General features: G+C 39.2%; 1 protein-coding gene across 1 annotated transcript in view; it reads right to left on the bottom strand.

The window, feature by feature from the left end:
* Positions 1-1,678: 1,678 nt before the first annotated feature.
* LOC126188683 (fatty-acid amide hydrolase 2-like) overlaps positions 1,679-17,607 on the bottom strand; it is a 441,285-nt gene continuing 425,356 nt past the window's right edge. Inside the window, exon 13 of the mRNA XM_049930290.1 lies at positions 1,679-1,890. Within this exon, the coding sequence (XP_049786247.1) occupies positions 1,789-1,890 (102 nt within the window). The 3' untranslated portion in view covers positions 1,679-1,788. The remainder of the gene's footprint in view (positions 1,891-17,607) is intronic.

Genomic DNA, 17,607 nt, shown 5'->3' with positions numbered 1-17,607 from the left:
GGCAATGACGAAATGAGTATCAAACAGAGCCACCAACATGTTTAACGATTCGTCGCATTCGAGACAAATTTGAAGTCGAAGGCTGTGCTAAAGATGTACACAAACAATGATCTGGACGACCTGTAACAGTAACAAGTGTGTTTCAACATTTCACTCACTCACCACAGAAGTCTGTGAGACAGTGTGCCCGTGAAACTGGTGTGAGTCGCTCAAGTGTTCGGCGAATTTTGAAGACAGCAAAGTGGAAGTGCTACATCCCATTATTGCTACAAGCAATGAACAAGGACAATCCATATCGCAGAATGCAGTACTGCGAATGGTTTATTAATGTGGTGTGCAACGATGAAGAGTTTGCAGAGAAGATTGTATGGTCTGATGAGGCACAGTTCAAACTCAATGGTACAGTAAATCGCCACAATTGCATCTACTGGGCCACCGAAAATCTGAACATCCATGTAAACAAAGCCATGAATTTGCCAGGAGTAAATGTGTGATGTGGGTTGTCTTACCAGGGCTTGATTGGGGCATTCTTCTTTGACGGCACAGTTACCGGTGAGGTGTACCTTCAGAAGCTTCAGACATCCATTTTACCTGCCATCCGAGACTTGTGTGGAGACAGAAGAGTTTACTTTCAACAAGATGGTACCCCAGCCCACTACCAAAATCGTGTTAGGGCATATCTCGACGGAAATCTACCAGGAAGGATGGATAGGCCATAGAGGTGGTGTGGAGTATCCACACGTTTCCCAGACCTAACTCATCTGGACTTTTACCTGTGGGGAACACCAAAGGATGTCGTTTATCAACAAAAGCCACGCACATTGGATGAACTTCGAGAATCCATCGTACATTCATGTGCAAATATCCAACTGAACACGTTGCAGTCAGTAGTTCGTGCTGCAGTTCTGCGGCATAGTTTGTGTGTGGATGTTAATGGTGACCATTTTGAACATCTACAGTGATATCTTTAAGTTGGACTTTAAGCTACACTTTCACCAAAAATGAGACAACTCTGTCAATTAGTTTGCAAGTTATGGACTTTTTTTTTTGGACCCTTCTGTATAAGCTTACAACGAAGAGTTAAGTAAGTATCAGCTAATCCTGCATAAACAAAAAAGTGCCCACATTTATCCACCAGAACATTCCAGCCACCAAGCCGTTACTCCTTTTAGGCACTGAGCTGGTATGGTTTTTGTTTACGCATTTGTTATCAATGTAATTAATATGAAAATAACAGGCTCTTGCATTTTTCTTAAAAGTAAAGAACTTGCAGTTACAGTAATGCTCCAGTCAGTAAGTAATTCCTTAACATTGTTCATTTTGGGTACCTAATGCTAATGTCGGGTGTGTGAGATCCTTGGTTCCAGTTCCTCAGACATTATGAGGAGATCCACAGTATGTTCAAACACTGAGGACAGAGTATTGTTGCCCAAAGTGACTGACTGTTAATGTTTTTTCTTCACATATGTGTCAGTGTTGTGTTCTTTTTCAATCCAAATGACACAAACAGCAGTCTAAATAAACATATTTTATTGACACAACCACAGTACACTTATTGACGCAAACATGGTACACAATTTTTAATTTTGGTGTTTTACACATTTTATTATTTTATTTGCACAAAAACACATGCACATGTGCAGCAAAACAAACACACACACACACACACACTAAACACACACACACACACACACACACACACACACACACACACACACACACACACACACACAGATTATATATAATTATTTACAATATAATTACATTGTGATGTGCAGAAATACTATGTTAATAACTGCTTTCAGGTGGTGGTACCCAGCCACCAAATTCCTTTGACAATTCTTGTGCTACAGCAATACACAGCCTGTCTTGGTGTGGAGCTGCGACCACCTACATTGAAACAAAGGTTCCATTAGATTCAGTTGTATATCTCCTTAGGCAGATTAGATTTAAAAAAAGTGTCCTCTTCCATCACAAAATGAAAAGAAAGTTAATAGCACTCTCCAATATGGATGTAACTCTTCTGAACTGTTTCAATCAGTCAGGACAATAATAGGTTGGCCCATAAGTTCACAGCATTTTCGATTTGCATATTGGTGTTCTGGTTTCTATGGGTCTATTTTCAATTGTCATTTTTTATTTGTAGTTCACTGTTGCTATTAGAATTTACATACTGTCATTTTTTCATTTGGTGATAATGAGTGGAGCTGTGGACACTAGGAAATAGGGTGCCAAGTGGAGGAATTGGGACATTTCCAACATATTCTTCTGTTTTGAGTTCAGTAGAGCAGTGACTGCAGTGGAGGCAGCCCAAAACATTTGCGCCATGTAAGGGGTTAGTGCCACTGGACGTAGCATGCCACGTAAATGATTTTCTCATTTTAAGGAGGATCATGTTTATATTAGTGACTGTCCACATTTAGGAAGACCTTTGGGATTTGATGGTTTAAACACATTAATCCACAGTGATCCATGTCGGTGTACTCAATAACTGGCAAATGTGATGAACTGTGATCATTCCACATTGTTTGACGTCTGCATGCAATGGGGGAATGTTTTGTGAGTATGGCATGCTGTAAGCCAAAATCACAACAGAACTTCCTTGCCTGATGAAAATGCACTCCAAGCAGGGCTTGACAAGTTCTTCATCTCAAAACCATGTGTTTCCTACTTTCACAGAATTGAAAAGTTACGCCAGTGTGAGCAGACTTGTGAATAGTGAGGGAGAATATATTACTGATGACTAAAGTCTCTGTTACATGTATCTGTTGTGTTTATTAAACTTATGGAAAAATGCTAAAAACTTATGCATCAACCCAATAATTACCAAACTGTAAAGATATCTTTATCCAGAATGAAATTCTCACTCTGTAGTAGAGTGTGTGCTGATATGGAACTTCCTGGCAGATTAAAACTGTGTGCTGGACCAAGACTTGAACTCGGGACCTTTGCCTTTCATGGGCAAGTGCTCTACCAACTGAGCAGCCCAAGCACAATTCATGACCCATCCTCACAGCTTCAATTCTACCAGTACCTCATCTCATGCTTTGAAGCTGTGAGGACAGGTCGCATGTCGTGCTTGGATAGCTCAGTTGGTAGAGCACTTGCCCGTGAAAGGCAAAGGTCTCATGTCTCAGTCCGGCACACAGTTTTAATCTGCCAGGAAGTTTTGTAAACATCATGTATACATTTATCAGGTCATTACAGCCTTTGATTAAAAGATGTTAGGAATCAATATGCTATTTGTGTGTCCACACCACTTCAACTCGGAATCAATATTGATTCCTAGAACCGATATGCTATTTGCAGAATTAAGATTATGGCCTGTGTAACACTTCTTGAATAAAAAAGAAGAAACACCAACAGAAATAATGTGAGTAAATTTAAAATAAATAATCAGTGTTAATTGCAAAAATATTTTTAAAATATTTTATTTTAATGGTTACAGGTTTTAGTCTTTAGTATCATCGTGAGATCATTACATGTCTCTGAAATGTAAATACCATTTTCCTTAGAGTTGATCAGGAACAAGGAGAAATAAGCAATAACAACATGTACAATAAATTTTGTAGCAATGTTTAGAAAGCTATGTGCAGAGATGCTGAGTGGAGCAGGAATGTATGTCAAGAGATACAACATGACCATAGAAAGAGCCAATAGGTCTAATGTGAGATGTATGATGATAACATGAAAAAGCTTAGAATAATCAACCCAATTGCATTATAAATGAAAAAATATAAAATAGCAGGTAAAATACATAAAATGACCACTGTACACTACAGTTACATTTATTAAAAAGTAATTAAAAATTATGTGGATAACCAATAGAAATTGGTTATGAAAACAATAACTGCTACCTATGGGCAATGTAGCCACCCTCTGTCAATCTGCTGTCGTCAACTTCTCTGACGTACAATATTTATGTCGTTATCTACTGTATATTCTTCACTGTTATATCTGTAACTCAGATTGAGCAGCCACAAACATCTTCCCTGTAATGTCTACTAAATTTTGGGTTTTCAAGATAATTAATGTTAAATTTTTGCTCAGTCAATCACCCTTCATTTGTTGCTACATTACCAAATACAAGATAGATAATAATGTCTTATATGTTATTTATTAATTACTAATACACAAGTAATTATGGAAATCACTTTAGTTTTTTATTAACGATATTCAATAATAATTAAATGATCATGAATGATTGCATTATATATAGAGGGAAAAGGAGGGTTGATCCTACAATTACTCTCAGAAATTATGGCAACTACAATGTCCGTGATTTTTATAGTTACTCAGATATATTATAGCAAGGACTGTGGTCCATTACTATACTTCGATACAGTTATTCAAACTTCGTATGCCATTACTTTCTCAAAGTTAAGTATCCAATTCCGTTCATATATTCAATTTAACGTCCCTGCGTATAGTCCACAGATCCTATTTAACAAAAGTGTCCTGATCCCTTCCGTAGCATACAGTACAGAAATGTCCACTACATCGTATGCCGCAGATATGTAGACTTATTCTGGGTGCAGAACACAAGACAAGACAGCTAACAATACCACCTAATGGTTTATATAGTAGGATTTATAAACAAAAGTAGCCACGTTAAACCCTCTTTGATTTGCCTGAGGTGCTGCTTTCCTGCGGGCGTTACTCTGATGAGAGATTATATATTGATAATTTTAATTAAAACTTTTTCAATGCCATTAACTATTTCTGATATTATCAATCACTTCTCCCCTATGTGGAACTAAGCCTGACAACATCATTCTTAATTAAAAGAGTGTTTATAGCAGTAAGTGAAAATAAAAACAAAGTCATAGAAATGTGATGTAAAGATGAATGTAGATGATGCCATCAGTTGTTATGGAGATGGGTGGCATGGAGCATATTGATAAAGCACTTATGCGATAAGGCAGATGACAAGCCAAAGATATACTGTTAATGGATTTTGTCAGACACAACTGAGACAAGAACATCAATGAACCAAAGATGTACCAGCAAAGGACACTGTTGGTCAGCATGGAGACGAGAACATCAATAAGCCCAGAAGTTTCTGTTGGTTCATATGTAGTCAGCCCAGAACTTGACGATGTTAGTGTAACAGTGGCAAGAAAGAGTCTGTTAAAATATCATATTACTTGCTGTTAGGCTGATGAATGCTGTATAAGTCAGTATTTAGTGAAACATTAGATCATATGCCCCATCATAAGCATATGACTTATTAAAGTTGTTGTTGTTGTTGTTGTCTTCAGTCCTGAGACTGGTATGATCTAGCTCTCCATGCTACCCTATCCTGTGGAAGTTTCTTCATCTCCCAGTACCTACTGCAACCTACATCCTTCTGAATCTGCTTAGTGTATTCATCTCTTGGTCTCCCTCTACCATTTTTACCCTCCATGCTGCCCTCCAATGCTAAATTTGTGATCCCTTGATGCCTCAGAACATGTCCTACCAACCAGTCCCTTCTTTTTGTCAAGTTGTGCCACAAACTTCTCTTCTCCCCAATTCTATTCAATACCTCCTCAGAAGTTATATGATCTTCCCATCTAGTCTTCAGCATTCTTCTGTAGCAACATATTTTGAAAGCTTTTATTCTCTTCCTGCCCAAACTATTTATTGTCCGTGTTTCACTTCCATACATGGCTACACTACATACAAATACTTTCAGAAACGACTTCCTGACGCTTAAATCTATACTCGATGTTAACAAATTTCTCTTCTTCAGAAACGCTTTCCTTGCCATTGCCAGTCAGTCTACATTTCATATCCTCTCTACTTTGGCCATCATCAGTCATTTTGCTCCCCAAATAGCAAAACTCCTTTACTACTTTAAGTGTCTCATTTCCTAATCTAATTCCCTCAGCATCACCCGACTCAATTCGACTACATTCCATTATCCTCATTTTGCTTTTGTTGATGTTCATCTTATATCCTCCTTTCAAGACACTATCCATTCCGTTCAACTGCTCTTCCAAGTCCTTTGCTGTCTCTGACAGAATTACAATGTCATCGGCGAACCTCAAAGTTTTTATTTCTTCTCCATGGATTTTAATACCTACTCTGAATTTTTCTTTTGTTTCCTTTACTACTTGCTCAATATACAGATTGAATAACATCGGGGAGAGGCTAAAACCCTGTCTCACTCCCTACCCAACCACTGCTTCCTATTCATGCCCCTCAACTCTTATAACTGCCATTTGGTTTCTATACAAATTGTAAGTAGCCTTTCGCTCCCGATATTTTACCCCTGCCACCTTCAGAATTTGAAAGAGAGTATACCAGTCAACATTGTCAAAAGCTTTCTCTAAGTCTACAAATGCTAGAAACGTAGGTTTGCCTTTCCTTAATCTAGCTTCTAAGATAAGCCGTAGGGTCAGTATTGCCTCACGTGTTCCAATATTTCTATGGAATCCAAACTGATCTTCCCCAAGGTCGGCTTCTACTAGTTTTTCCATTCGTCTGTAAAGGATTCGCGTTAGTATTTTGCAGGCGTGACTTATTAAACTGATTGTTCGGTAATTTTCACATCTGTCAATGCCCGCTTTCTTTGGGATTGGAATTATTATATTCTTCTTGAAGTCTGAGGGTATTTCGCCTGTCTCATACATCTTGCTCACCAGATGGTAGAGTTTTGTCAGGACTGGCTCTCCCAAGGCCGTCAGTAGTTCTAATGGAATGTTGTCTACTCCCGGGGCCTTGTTTCGACTCAGGTCTTTCAGTGCTCTGTCAAGCTCTTCATGCAGCATCATATCTCGCATTTCATCTTCATCTACATCCTCTTCCATTTCCATAATATTGTTCTCAAGTACATCGCCCTTGTATAGACCCTCTATATACTCGTTCCACCTTTCTGGTTTCCCTTCTTTGCTTAGAATTGGGTTTCCATCTGAGCTCTTGATATTCATACAAGTGGCTCTCTTTTCTCCAAAGGTCTCTTTAATTTTCCTGTAGGCAGTATCTATCTTACCCCTAGTGAGATAAGCCTCTACATCCTTACATTTGTCCTCTAGCCATCCCTGCTTAGCCATTTTGCACTTTCTGTTGATCTCATTTTTGAGACGTTTGTATTCCTTTTTGCCTGCTTCATTTACTGCGTTTTTATGTTTCCTCCTTTCATCAATTAAATTCAATATTTCTTCTGTTACCCAAGGATTTCTACTAGCCCTCGTCTTTTTGCCTACTTCAGCCTCTGCTGCCTTCACTACTTCATCCCTCAGAGCTACCCATTCTTCTTCTACCGTAGTTCTTTCCCCCACTGTTGTCAATAGTTCCCTTATGCTCTCCCTGAAACTCTGCACAACCTCCAATTTAGTCAGTTTATCCAGGTCCCATCTCCTTAAATTCCCACCTTTTTGCAGTTTCTTCAATTTTAATCTGCAGTTATTAACAATAGATTGTGGTCAGGGTCCACATGCACCCCTGGAAATGTCTTACAATTTAAAACCTGGTTCCTAAATCTCTGTCTTACCATTATATAATCTATCTGATACCTTTTAGTATCTCCGGGATTCTTCCATGTATACAACCTTCTTTTATGATTCTTGAACCAAGTGTTAAGTTATGCTCTGTGCAAAATTCTAACAGACGGCTTCCTCTTTCATTTCTTACCCCCAATCCATATTCACCTACTATGTTTCCTTCTCTCCCTTTTCCTACACTCGAATTCCATCATCATTTATTTAACCATACAGTAAAGCTGGATGCCCTCGGGAAAAATTACGGCTGTAGTTTCCCCTTGCTTTCAGCCGTTCGCAGTACCAGCACAGCAAGGCCAATTTGGTTATTGTTACAAGGCCAGATCAGTCAATCATCCAGACTGTTGCCCCTGCAACTACTGAAAAGGCTGCTGCCCCTCTTCAGGAACCACTCGTTTGTCTGGCCTCTCAACAGATACCACTCCGTTGTGGTTGCACCTATGGTACGGCCATCTGTATCGCTGAGGCACACAAGCCTCCCCACCAGCGGCAAGATCCATGGTTCATGGGGGGGAGGACTTATTAAAGTATTGGTAGTATGTATTGAAGTGACAATACTCGCCAGGGAGTATACAACTGACCAATGAAGATACACAAGCTTAATGCCTGAAAATGCGTAAATGTAAGAGAAGAATAAAATGGAGTGTAAAAGTATTTACAATAACAAGAGCAGTAATGTACAACACCAAATCATCAAATGGGCCATAGAATGTTCATTCCTGTGCAGGCCAAACAATAATTTATCTCAAGCAGCACCCGCTGTATGCTCTTTAAAATGGATGAGAAAGTTATGACCTGTTTGTCCAATGCGTTGTTGGTACAGTCGTACAAAGAACATTGTTGGCACCAGAGTTGAAATATATGCTATCTTGCCAAATGTATGTTTAAACTCTTTTTGGAGGAGGTTACTGATGGTAAATGCTTAAGTTCTGCCTGTATTTATTAACATTTTTTAAAATCAGATTGCCTGTACACATCATTTTAACAAATTTTGAAGCAGTTGTGTAAGTTTGTAAGATGGACAACATATTATTAATGATTGGATGTATTGGCTCATTTTGTTCACGTGATTTTATCTGGGCCTAAGGTTCAATAATTGTGGATTCATTACTTTCAAAGAGACCTTTTCTCATGGCAGGAATAAAGAATTTTTAATATCAATTAACTTCTTAAGTTTAGTTTCAAACTTATCAGGTTGGACCTTTGCTAATTAATTTCATTCAACTCATTTTCGTTAAAAAAATTGAATAGTTTCAGATAAATACTCATCTTCTCTAGTGATGACAAGGGTATTCACTTTATCTGCCATACATAGTTACAATAGCTTTACCGATGGCAATTTATTATTTAAGCTGTTTGCAATATGAAGATTGCTATTTAACTGTTGTTTACTTTTCTCTTTGTTAGTATGTGGACTTGTTGAGTGTTGTAGATCTAGTTGCAACTTTAACCTCAGGAATTATATGTTTTATACTATTCTGGTTTAAAATTGGTGTTAATTTCTGTCTTTAGCTTTACTGAATTACACATCTGTGCAATGAATGACTTTAGAATTAAACTTGTGCGTTATTTGTAGATTCCTGCATAGCATTACTCTATTTATCAGAAAGTTAATTTTCTTGTGGTGTCTACCACAAGTGAAATTTCACAAGAGATTTAGCTTTTCCTCTGTAAATATGAGCAACATTGAATAAATTAGAGGAGAAATCTGATTACTAAAAGGAAGTGCACATTATGCATTTTGTTATTTAAGATATATGTAGATTTGTAGGCCGCCATAATTTTGGATTTAATTCAATATAGCCTGCTCTTTTGTTGCACATGAAAAGCAACAGGCAAATTGGTCTTTTGCATATTTGCATAATGCTCCTGAGGGGCACCTGCTAAACAACCCTGAAGAAATCTAAATCTAAGCACATTACTAAAAGCATCTGTTTAACTTATGAAACAAACTCCTGGACTCCTGTTGGAGAGAAACATTTCTACCACCTATTTGATGATTTGCTGTATTAGATTGCTACTCGTTTGTTCTTTTATCTCTTGTTTTAAATAATTTTAACTAGAACTTATACAATATTCATCATCCTAACAATGTGACTAATGTGACATTTTAATAGACAATTTTTTGCTGCTGATACACCATTATCATAGAGTTCTAGGCTGACTACTTCTGAAGCAACAGGAACAGGTTGGCTCATTGCCAGTACGTCTTTGGCTCATTGGTATTCTTCTCTCGATGGTGACCGATGGCGTCTGTTGCCAGTACATCACTGACTTTTTGCCTGTCTTACCACCTAAGCAGTTTGTCAATAAGCCCCATGCCACCCATCTCCATGAAAACTGATGGTTTCGTCTACATTTGCAAATTTCTAGGAATCAATATTGATTCCCAGTTGAAGTGGTGTGAACACACAGAGGTATGAGCAAACAGAATGTCAGCAGCATGTTATTCCCTTGGAATCCTATCATCAGTGTGTAACATGCAGTGTCTTTTAGTTACATACTATTCACATGTACACTCAATTCTTAGCTATGGCATTCTTTTTTGGGGAACAAATGCGCAAAATATGAACAGAATTTTCAAACTCCAGAAAAGAGCCATAAGAATAATAACCAAAAATAATAGTTGAGCTCATTGTAAAGATCTGTTCAAAACACTGTGTGTGAATACATTTACCAGTCAGTTGTACACATCAAAAATAACATTGGTAATTACTGCACGAACAGCTCTGTCCATGACCATGGAACAAGAGCTAGACTCAACTTACATTTACCAAGAAAAATAAACATAAAACTCAAAACAGTGTTTTCTAGCAAGGAATAAAACTGTACAATAAATTGCCAAAAGAGATTAAAGAAATTTCATACATTTATTTAAAAAGGCAGCTAAGAAGTACCTGTTATCCAATACAGTTTGTACACTGAAGGATTACTTAGACAAAATAGAGTAGGGGTCTGAAGTGTGTGTGTGTGTGTGTGTATGTGTGTGTGTGTGTGTGTAATGAGTGAGTGAGTATAGTGTGTGCAGTGACTGATAGTGAGATACGAGTGAACAGTGTGGCATTACATGATGTAATAAGTTATTTGTAACGAAAGTATTGTATACCAAGAGTAAATCTAATGAATGTCTCCAACTAGTCTGTAATTGTATGTGTATATGAATTAGCTTATTTTAAATTGGTCTAAACTTGTAAATACTTTGACATGTCCTATATGCTTGTAAAAAGAGATCTATGGATGAATAAAGCTACTGCTACTACTACTACTACTACTACTACATTCATCTTTGTGTCATGTTTCTATGCACGGTCATCATAACAGATTTCTAATGTTTTTCTATGTTATTCTTCATTATTTGTTTACATATATAACTGTATCTTGTTGGCTCCTTCTGTAGTCATGCAGTAGGCAATTGGTGGGGCTCCACCAATTTAATATTCCTCCATTCTCTACCATTTGACGAATACGTCTCTTGACATGTTCATGCATCACTCGGCACCTCTGTATACCATCTAAGAGTATAAATCTTTCTATATTTTGTTGTAACTTTTGTTGTAAATGTTGTTTTAACTTTTTTTCCTAATTCCCTCTAAGGAAAATGTTATATCCATTCCAGAGACATGTAACGGCCTGATGATAATCTTCAAGATTGAAACCAGTCATCATTAAAATAAAATATTTAAAAAATATTTTAGTGAGCAAGACTTATTATTTATTCTAAATTTCATTGTAGATCCCAGTGTTTCCAACAATGTTATCAAAAGTGGTTAACTGAGTAAATGCTTCACAGGGTTCTTGCTGCATCAGATTTGGCTATCTCAAACTTTCAACAACTTCCTCCATTGACATCATAAGGGAATAAGATACTTTAGTTGGCTGAATTATGTCATGGAGGCATCACAGATCTTCCATGCATCACGAGAGACTGTGCCGATGTCTTTGATTGCAGAACAGTGGTAGTGATGCTGATTTCATTAGACGGTGGATGACTTAATTGATTTCTCTGTTGCCTTTCAGCATCAAGCACCCATTTCATTGCTGCACTGAGGTTGTAACCTCTGTCTTGTTTAAAGTTATTGTTAAACATACTGATCTCAACTTAAACTGAGGCAGTGGCTACATCCTCAGTGCTGCATGGAAATGGGCACTTGATGATGTAAGGTAATAGAGAAATCAACTGAGTCATCCTCCATCCAATAAAATCAACATTATTGTGAACATTCTTTAGTCATAGACATTAACATAGTATCAGGTAGAATATGGAAGTTCCGTGAATTCGTGATGTCTCCATGACATAATCTGGCCAACTAAAGTACCTAACAGCATACTAAAATCTCAGGTCCGTACGATGACAACAGAGGAAGTTGTTGAAAGCTTGTGATTGACAAATGTGATGTGACAAGAACGCCACGAAGCATTTATTCAAGAATGTTACTATGAAGAACTATGTGGTCAGAAACAACTGAAGTTGGCTAAACAGGTAATAGATGTTTATTTTCTGAAAATACTTTGATTCATGCAAAAGAAGTTGCTCTAGACAGAAGGTCAGGAAAAATAAAGCAGATCTGTATATGTACTGAATAGATGGAATGATGATAATCAAAGCAAGGAGATGTAAACTAAAGTATGCTCTCTCATGTTACTGTGATCCCATGATCCACAAACCCTCCAAGTGCCCACTGTTTCATCCTGTGCTGAAATTGTCATTGGAAAATGGTACTACAGGCCACATGATCTACATGCCACTTTCCTAGCTGTTAATGTCAGCATTCAAACCCATATTTCTAATTCCAGTATTTTAATAGTATTCTATTGCAGTCCTTCCTCTATGATAATTTCTGTGGCAGTACTGGGGACTGTACCCAGGTCTTACAAGTGCCTGAAAAAATTAGTCACAATGAACACAAGACTGGCAGCTAGGATTCAAATTTCCAATTACTAATGTTTTCCTTAAGGCCAAAGTATAGTGTTGAAAGAGATTGTAGAACGCAGATGAAACTGAAATACGAGGGGAAGTGAAATGAAAACTGTAAAAATATAATAAAAAAATCATCATTTTGTGCCATTGTTCTCTAAGTTGGCAGTACAGTTACCAATGATGCAAGGAAGGCCCTACAGGTGGCAGCATACTATAGACAAGTGAAACTCAGGCACAATACCAGTTCAAAATGGCTGCCCCATTTGAGGTTTGCATCAAGGAAGAACAGTGTTCTGTCATATGTTTTTTGAGCAGTGGAGGTATGAAATCCATCTGTGGATGAAGGTCCAGTGTGGTTAAGCATGTTTATCACTGGAGTAAATGTATGAGTGCAATAGAGAGTTCGAAAATGGCATGACTTCTGCAACAGACACTCAGTGCCTGGGTCTGGCACACCATGTTGTGATACCAGACTCTACTGTAGCAGTTGAAGAGATTGTGATGGAAAATTGCTTTGTGACAGTGGACAAAATAGTCGCAAATTTGAACATTAGTTATGGCTCAACACATCACGCCATCCATGAAGTGCTTAAGTTTCACAAAGTGTCTGCAAGATAGGTGCCATGGCAGCTCACGCCAGAACTGAAACAGTGATGCATTGATGTCTGTGAAGAACATCTGTGGTGCTTTGGATCAGAAGATGATGGCTTCTTTGTGAGAATCGTTACAGGAGACAAACTTTGGTACACTACCACCAACACACAACAAAGAAAGCAAGCAAGGAATGGTGCTATTCTTCATCATCAAAACCCAAGAAGTTCTGGATGCAGCAATCTGCTGTGAAGGTTTTGCTGACTTCTGTTTTTGGATGAACGAGACACTGTCTTGGAATACTACTCAACTAACAGAAACACCACCAGCAGTGCATCATATTCCAATATGTTAAAAAACCAGCTATGGCATGCAATAAGATCAAAGTGACATGGACCTCTGACTATGTTGTCATTTTGCAACATGACAATGCTCGGCCTCACACTTCGATATTCTGCCACATCCACCACACCAACAAAACCACGCATCAAGTGATTACCACATATTTGGACCACTTAGAGGTGATGGTAGGAAAGAAATTTTATTCCGATGAAGAGACGCAGTAGGCAGTACATGAGTGGCTGTGCAAACAACCAGAAGAATTTTCTTGTTTGGAGGAGTCCCTGCACTTGCTATGTGTCGGAAGATGTGTGTTGAATGACAAGGAGCCAATGTCAAAAAATGATACACTTGTGCCCCATTTTCGTTTGATAAATATTTTTTAAAAATATTTAAGGTCTTAGCTTGACTTCCCCTCATGTACAGAAAAGCAGAAAAAAAAGAGGATGGAAGGAATGGTGACCAGAGGAGCTAGGCGAGATAAACTGAACTGAATACATAAAAAGTATGAAACTAATAATAAATGTGTAACAGCACAAAACAACCTACAAATTTACAAAAATTTTAAAATAAGAGTAGATACTGGGTCAAAAGCACAGAAAAATCCCGGTGATAAAAACATTGGAAAAATTACTTGAGTGCCTGCCCTTGCATTCCTCAGTGTGTTCAGCCACATGGCATTAGAACTTACTGCTAAAGACAGCTTGCTGTGGCAAATCGCTCAAAATTTAGAGCCTGACTGTGAAGATGTCAAACTGATGAGCAAAAAATACATATAAGGTTTGCTTAAGGCTGTCCAACAGTTACTTGCAAGTCACAGAGGTGGTAATATTAGAGCAACTGCTATACTACATGCATACTGTGACACCCATGAAGCTAATAAAACTGGTACTCTGTCGCCACCACTATTGATAGAACAAGGTAAGTTAAACCCTCAAAGACAAAGGAGGACATTCCACTGTTACTGGTAGTTGTTATTGAAATGCTATGGGCTATATAGAGCCACCTCAAACCTACAGCTACCATGATGCTGGAAACGTAGTATGCCTCTGCATCCTGCTGAAGTGCTGTGTAAATTACAATAGAAGGCATTCCAGGAAGGAGAGCATGCTAGTTAGTAATCAGCATGTTCTGCAGATCATAAGTGTGACCAGTTGCTTTCAAACATAACAAAAGGAGTGGGAAAACCACCACTGGTAACATACTCTGGCACAAGTTGCTTGGAAGACAGCTGTAACTAAGGCCAGGGTAAGATAAACAGCTGCAGTCTCACTAAAATGAATCGACCTGCACTCAGTAGTGATTAAGCTGACAAGAACTGCTAGCAGCCAGCGAGCAGAATACTCTACACCAGGGGCCACCAAACTATGGCCTGCAGACCTGATCCAGCCCATGATGTCAGTTTATCTGGCCCGCAACGTCAGTTCATCCAGCCCATCGATGGTACTTGAATTTCATTGAATCTGACAAGACATACAGTGTATCTGACCTACTCCTGTGCTTCTAGGACTATGTGCAGTTGTTAAACCTGACACTGGGGCTGCTACAGCAGAATTCATGTATGGTGAACCACTCAGACTCCATTCAGAATTTTTTGAGCAGCAACATTGCCACCCGTCACAAGAACCTCTGTTCCTACTACAGTAAGTCAAGAGTTGCATCTCCAAAATTTGCCTGTTATATGGGTCCAAATATTTTTGTATACAAGGATCTATGGATGTGTCATCATGTCATATTATGTAAAGACTCTGTCAAACCACTGTTGCAAACATTGTACATGGTCTCCTGCCCGTGTTAACCTGCATGAAATTCATATGACATGTACTCAATCACCATCTGCTTCAAGCTTTTCTTGAAGAAAGTGATTCTTAATTCTATGATTTCCTAATCACACAGCAGCAAGGTGGCTCAGGTGCAAACTAAAGTCCTGTTTCATTTTCACATTCTTCCAAATGAAATACTGTAGCTGTCTTTCTCACTGAAAAAGGTAGAACAGGGCCACTGCTGCTGGATCCTACCTGGCTGTTGAAGTTGTCATTTTTTTATTTTTTGTCAACATCAAACCCTACCTGAATCTGAAACTTCAGGGAAAAGATAACCTCATCTCTGACCTCTACAAAATCATCAATGGATTTAGGAAAAACTGTCGTTATTTGAAGCACACTTGGAAGGAGAAAACTTTTCCCATTTTCACTGTTTTCAAGGGTTTAGTGCTACAATACCTGAAGTTTCAACCTTGATTTTTAAAATAAAAAATAAATAAAAAAAATAATGATATGGTTATAATAGAAGGAAACATTCCATGAAGGAAAAATATACCTAAAAACAAAGATGATGTGACTTACCAAATGAAAGTGCTGGCAGGTCAACAGACACACAAACGAACACAAACATACACACAAAATTCAAGCTTTCGCAACAAACTGTTGCCTCATCAGGAAAGAGGGAAGGAGAGGGAAAGACAAAAGGATGTGGGTTTTAAGGGAGAGGGTAAGGAATCACTCCAGTCCCGGGAGCGGAAAGACTTACCTTATGGGGAAAAAAGGACGGGTATACACTCGCACACACACACATATCCATCCACACATATACAGACACAAGCAGACATATTTAAAGACAAAGAGTTTGGGCAGAGATGTCAGTCGAGGCAGAAGTGCAGAGGCAAAGATGTTGTTGAATGACAGGTGAGGTATGAGTGGCGGCAACTTGAAATTAGTGGAGATTGAGGCCTGGTGGATAACGGGAAGAGAGGATATATTGAAGAGCAAGTTCCCATCTCCGGAGTTCTGATAGGTTGGTGTTAGTAGGAAGTATCCAGATAACCCAGACGGTGTAACACTGCGCCAAGATGTGCTGGTCGTGCACCAAGGCATGTTTAGCCACAGGGTGATCCTCATTACCAACAAACACTGTCTGCCTGTGTCCATTCATGCGAATGGACAGTTTGTTGCTGGTCATTCCCACATAGAATGCATCACAGTGTAGGCAGGTCAGTTGGTAGATCACGTGGGTGCTTTCACACGTGGCTCTGCCTTTGATTGTGTACACCTTCCGGGTTACAGGACTGGAGTAGGTGTTGGTGGGAGGGTGCATGGGACAGGTTTTACACCGGGGGCGGTTACAAGGGTAGGAGCCAGAGGGTAGGGAAGGTGGTTTGGGGATTTCATAGGGATGTACTAAGAGGTTACGAAGGTTAGGTGGACGGCGGAAAGACACTCTTGGTGGAGTGGGGAGGATTTCATGAAGGATGGATCCCCACTCCACCAAGAGTGTCTTTCCGCCGTCCACCTAACCTTCGTAACCTCTTAGTACATCCCTATGAAATCCCCAAACCACCTTCCCTACCCTCTGGCTCCTACCCTTGTAACCGCCCCCGGTGTAAAACCTGTCCCATGCACCCTCCCACCACCACCTACTCCAGTCCTGTAACCCGGAAGGTGTACACAATCAAAGGCAGAGCCACGTGTGAAAGCACCCACGTGATCTACCAACTGACCTGCCTACACTGTGATGCATTCTATGTGGGAATGACCAGCAACAAACTGTCCATTCGCATGAATGGACACAGGCAGACAGTGTTTGTTGGTAATGAGGATCACCCTGTGGCTAAACATGCCTTGGTGCACGACCAGAACATCTTGGCGCAGTGTTACACCGTCCGGGTTATCTGGATACTTCCTACTAACACCAACCTATCAGAACTCCGGAGATGGGAACTTGCTCTTCAATATATCCTCTCTTCCCGTTATCCACCAGGCCTCAATCTCCACTAATTTCAAGTTGCCGCCACTCATACCTCACCTGTCATTCAACAACATCTTTGCCTCTGCACTTCTGCCTCGACTGACATCTCTGCCCAAACTCTTTGTCTTTAAATATGTCTGCTTGTGTCTGTATATGTGTGGATGGATATGTGTGTGTGTGCGAGTGTATACCCGTCCTTTTTCCCCCATAAGGTAAGTCTTTCCGCTCCCGGGACTGGAATGACTCCTTACCCTCTCCCTTAAAACCCACATCCTTTCGTCTTTCTCTCTCCTTCCCTCTTTCCTGATGAGGCAACAGTTTGTTGCGAAAGCTTGAATTTTGTGTGTATGTTTGTCTTCGTTTGTGTGTCTGTCGACCTGCCAGCACTTTCATTTGGTAAGTCACATCATCTTTGTTTTTAGGTATATAAATAAAAAAAAAAGAAATAAATAAATATCCTGACTTGAATAAGCATTTTTGGAGAGATTTTCAGATCTAGACAGAATTGAGAGTGACATTCCAGAATCTGTG

Source organism: Schistocerca cancellata, chromosome 5, assembly GCF_023864275.1.
Source record: "Schistocerca cancellata isolate TAMUIC-IGC-003103 chromosome 5, iqSchCanc2.1, whole genome shotgun sequence".
Lineage (NCBI taxonomy): Eukaryota > Metazoa > Arthropoda > Insecta > Orthoptera > Acrididae > Schistocerca > Schistocerca cancellata.
Note: the sequence above shows the minus strand (reverse complement) of the source record. Positions and strands in the feature narration are given on the sequence as shown.